A 4,564-nucleotide genomic window follows, 5' to 3' on the forward strand; every position below is an offset into this window, starting at 1 on the left:
AGCATGCAGCCACCATGGTGGGGTGGCTTCCCCACAGGGATGGGGGGCAGCCAGGGCTGGGACAGGATAGGTCCTGCCTGCTCAATACCACCATGTGGGAGCAGCTCTTCTGGCCGGGGCCGCGGTGAGCTCCAGGGCCGGGCAGCAATAGCGAACACAAGAGCTCCGGGGAAGGGCAGCCGTGCCGGCCAGAGGACACCGTGCTGGGCTGGGGGAGGCAGCAGCACTGAGCGGGTTTTGGCGGGGGAATCCATGTGTCCCCATGGCCTCGGTCCAGCCCGGGCTGAGCCAGCAATGCAGGACAAAGCAGTGCAGGATTGTAGCCAGAAGAGTTTAATGAGAAAGGCCCCAGAAGTCTGTGTGCAGGAGCAGGAGCAACGTTTCTGGCAGGGCGGTGGTCCCGGCGCTGCCCCTTGCCCACAGGGTGCTGGTATTGGCTTGGGGGTGCGCTGGCCCTGGGCAGCAGCTACGTGTAGAGCCGGACGGTGCCGTCAGCGCCAGAAGAGAAGACCCAGGGCTGGGTAGGGTGGAAGAGCACGTCGAGGACGCCCAGGTCCAATGTTAGCACGTGGCCCTTCAGCACCTTCACGGGCACCAGCAGTGGGTTCTGCAGCAGGTCGCTGTGGTGGAGGAGACAGGTCAATGCAGGGCTTTGGCTCCCTCCCTCCAACCTCCCTGGGGTACCCCCCAGAGTCACCCCACAAGCGCTGCCCCCCCTCCCCAAGGCGCAGGCAGCACCGCACCCTCCGTGCCCAGCAGCTCCTCTAGGGCTCTGCCATGCCGCGGCTTGCTGGAGGAGAGGAGAGCCGACACCGAACCCCCATGGCTTCCCCCCCCCCCCCCCACGTACTTGTCGACCATGCCGTGGCAAACGATGACAGTCCCATCGTCCGAGCCCGAGGCGAAGAGCGGGTAGTGCTTGTGGAAGGCCACGCTCCGCAGCGCTTTCTTGTGGTGCCTGCAAAGACAGCGGGTGCGAAGTCAGCCAAAGGGGTGGACGCTCTGCCCCGTCCCAACCCTTGGCCGGCGCGCCTGGGTCCGCGCACGGCCAGGCTTTACAGACCCCAAGCTCTGCTGTGAATGACTGTATGTATGGGAGGGGAGAGGGCAACTAGGACAGACTGGGACCTGCTGTAGGCAGCTCAAACCAGCCCAGCACCTACTGCCATAGAGGCTTTGCCCCATCCTGAGCCCCAGGAGAGCTGTGGTCACCGTTCCCCACTCTGGCACATGAGAGCCGTGAGACATCAACACGCTGGGCAGGGATGGCTGCTTCTGGCACAGCCCTGATGGGCTCCATCCTGCTGCCAGGTCCCAGGAGAGGGAACAGCCCCAGGAAGGGGCCCCATGGGGTTTGGGGGGGCTGCAGGTAGGTTAATGGGGAGCAGGCAGAGGCTAGCCGTGGCCCCAGGGCTCACCGTAGCAGCTGGTAGGGTCTGGTGGAAAGGTCCAGGTCAAACCAGGCCAGCTTGCTGTCATAGCTGCCGCAGATGATGTTGTCACCTGTGAGAGGGAACAGGGTACTACTGGGGTTGCCAGCAAACCCCAGGGTGTCCTGCCAGCACCCAGAGCCCTGCTTGCACCCCAGGCAGCCTGGCTGAGCGGGACACTCCGTACCAGCTTACAAGACCTGGCAGCTCCCTGGGAAGGCACGCAGGCCACGTACCCCCGGATGGCTATGCTGGCCACCCACTTGCAGTTCGTCATCAGATCAGCAGGACACTCCGTACCGGCTTACAAGACCTGGCAGCTCCCTGGGAAGCACGCAGGCCACGTACCTCCAGGGTGGATGGCCATGCTGGACACCCACTTGCAGTTCGTCATCAGCTTCTTGGTGAGCTCTTGCTTGAGGAGGTTGTAGACGCGGACGTAGCGCTGGGTGGCCACGAAGAAGTAGGGCCGGATGGGGTGGAAGAGCACGCACTGCACCAGCCCCTTGCTCTTGCGGAAGGGGTTCTGACTCCAGCGTTTGCTGGTCTGGTGAATCAGCACTTGCATGTTGCTGTTGTCAGAGACGACGCTGGCGAAGTAGTCGCCTTTGCCGTGCCAGGTCACCTGCTTCACGGCCTGCGGAGAGCAGGGAGGGGGACAGCCATGGGTCAGACCCATCAGAGGGACTGCCCCACGCCTCCTCCCCAGGGAGCAGCCCCCTGGCCAGGCTGGCTCCCATGGGACCTCCCCATCCCCACCTTGCTGTGCTGGATGACCAGCCGGACGCCTTTGCTGTGCTCCTCCATGGTGGCCATCACCCACTGCACAGGCTGGACCCGCTCCTCCTCCGGCGCCACGTAGGACTCGAGCAGCTGGTCGGTGGCCCCGTAGAGCAGCTTGTCCCCGAGGCAGGGGTTCACCAGCAGCACCGACTGCTCCCTGCAGTGTGGGACGAGTGTATGGGTCAGGGCACCCCCAAGGAGAGGAAACCCCTCTGCAAGCCCCGTGCCGCCACGGGATGGCCCCAGCAAAGGGCCAGGGCCACAGGGAGGGACGTGTGGGACTCTGCGAGCAGTCAGGCCCTTCTGTAGGCCAGCAAGGATGGGAAGAGGGAGAATACGGGGCAGCTCTGTCATAGCCTGAATGCCCCAGGGAGGATGGCAGAGACCAAGTGGTTCCTCCACAGAAGAATGAGGGCCACCAAACGAAGTGGGAGGCAGGGTCACAGCGAGCAGAGGTGGCTTTGCACACCGCAGTGTGGCCATCCTCGCTGCTGGGGGTGCCGCGAGTTTACAGGTGCTCCTTGGAGGCTGGAGAGGCTTTGGGAGAGGAAATCCAGCAACCACTCCAGCTCAGGGAGCTCCTGGCTGGAGGATGATGAAGGCCACGCTGGGACACTCACACGCAGATGGCCACCAGGCAGATGGTGGGGTTGGGGTTCCAGGCAACGCTTTTCACCACACCGCCCACGGGCAGGGTCTTCATGCAGCGAGCCGTGCACACCTCCCAGAACCGCACCGTGCAGTCATCAGAGCCTGTGGGACAGGATGGGGTGGGCCAGGGCCAGGGCCAGGCACGGTTCCCCCCCCCCCAGGGACGCTGTGCCAGGGGCTGCCACGTCTCAGCTCAGCAGCGTGGGGCTCCAGGGCACGTCCCCAGGCCAGAGGGGAGAGCAGCCCCATGCCCCGCAGCACTGCCCCTGCTCGCAGCCTTTGGGGAGGAGCACTGGGAGCAGCAAGAGGGATGCAGCAATGTCCCGGCGCCCGCGATTCGCCCGCATGACAGCAGCTCCAGCAACACGAAGGCGAGTCGTGAGTGGGGGCTGCTGCCAAGAGAACAGGCCCCCACTCCGCTCCCTCCAGCACCGCGTCTCTGCCCGTGGTCCCCCTCCTGACACGCACGGCTCCCGGTGCAGCTGCCGTGCTGGCAGCATGCCTGGCTCAGCTCGGCACGGCATGGTGCGGCCCTGTCTAGCTGCGAGATGCAGGAGGCAGCTCCCCGGGCAGGCAGCTCCCCGGGCAGGCGCAGGTAGCCAGCGGCGTGCACGCGTCCCCACAGGTTGGGTTATTTTTAACGCCTGATCTCAGCCACTTTCCCAGCCCAGGGCCAGGAATTCCACGTTGTGCAACCGACCGACACTGCGGCCACCGGGAGCTGGCAGCCTGGAAACTCCAGCGCTATAAAAAGCACATGTGCCTTTGTGGGCTGTTAAACTGCCATCTGCTCTCAATCTCCAGCCTCCGGCCGGCCGCGCAGGGCTCTGCATTTACTCTTCCAGCCTCACTTTCTCCACTGCTGAGCGTGAGGGACGCAGGCTCCTGGGTGGGGTCCCGAAAGCAGCTGGAAAAACCCACGGAGCCTTCTGGAGGCAATGCGCCTTTCTGCAGTCTGGGGGGGGACACGCTGCCGGCTTGGGCAGCCGCAGGACTCCCAGGGATGCTCCCAGCCTCCTGCCCAGGCTTCCCCCACAGCCATGCACCGGTGGAGGGGGCTGGCAGGCTCCCTGGCGCCCAACCGCTCATGGAAACCCCAGCTCTCAAACGTGCACAGGGTGGCAGCCTGGCTGCCCCGAGCCCCACACTGGCATTGGGTGACACTGGGACCAGCTCCAGCACCGGTGCCAGGCCAGCAGTGCCCGGCATGTCCGGGATGCCCCGGCCTGGGGAGCGAATCCTTACCTGACACCAGCCACTGCCCGCTGGGAGAGATGCTGAGGCAACGCACCAGGCTGGTGTGCCCACGGTAGACCTGGGGAGGGAGACGGGAGGCAGGTGAGGTCCCCAACGCAGCCCAGCAGCTCCTCTGTGGGGACGTCCCTGCACTGCCCCGGGTTCCTCAAGCAGGGAGAGGGGGCCTAGGGTCATTTGTGTCTAGAGGAAAGCAGAGGTCTGCGTGCTGCCAACCACCATGCATGAGCAGACCTGGGACCCCTGCTCTTTTCCCGGGGCAGGTCCCCTGCTCTGCCCATCTGTAATGGCACTGATCCCAGTCCTGCCTCACCCACTGCAGGCAGGACCCCACTGCCGCCTGGCTCTGCCCAGCATGGGCTGGAAGGCAGGTCCTCTCCCTCCGGGGCAAGCAGGCAGCAGCTGTGCCCAGAACAGCCGTTACGGGTGCGAGGGGCAGCCCGGCC

At 65.1% G+C, this 4,564-nt stretch overlaps 1 protein-coding gene across 1 annotated transcript in view; it reads right to left on the reverse strand.

Moving 5' to 3' along the window:
- Window positions 1–466: 466 nt before the first annotated feature.
- BOP1 (block of proliferation 1) overlaps window positions 467–4,564 on the reverse strand; it is a 70,796-nt gene continuing 66,698 nt past the window's right edge. Inside the window, exons 10-16 of the mRNA XM_019475046.1 lie at window positions 4,110–4,179; window positions 2,834–2,966; window positions 2,190–2,370; window positions 1,779–2,067; window positions 1,419–1,503; window positions 851–958; window positions 467–620 (exon numbers count right to left, since the gene is read on the reverse strand). Of these exons, the coding sequence (XP_019330591.1) occupies window positions 467–620; window positions 851–958; window positions 1,419–1,503; window positions 1,779–2,067; window positions 2,190–2,370; window positions 2,834–2,966; window positions 4,110–4,179 (1,020 nt within the window). The remainder of the gene's footprint in view (window positions 621–850; window positions 959–1,418; window positions 1,504–1,778; window positions 2,068–2,189; window positions 2,371–2,833; window positions 2,967–4,109; window positions 4,180–4,564) is intronic.

This window comes from Aptenodytes forsteri, unplaced genomic scaffold (genome assembly GCF_000699145.1).
Source record: "Aptenodytes forsteri isolate BGI_AS27 unplaced genomic scaffold, ASM69914v1 Scaffold651, whole genome shotgun sequence".
Taxonomy (NCBI): domain Eukaryota; kingdom Metazoa; phylum Chordata; class Aves; order Sphenisciformes; family Spheniscidae; genus Aptenodytes; species Aptenodytes forsteri.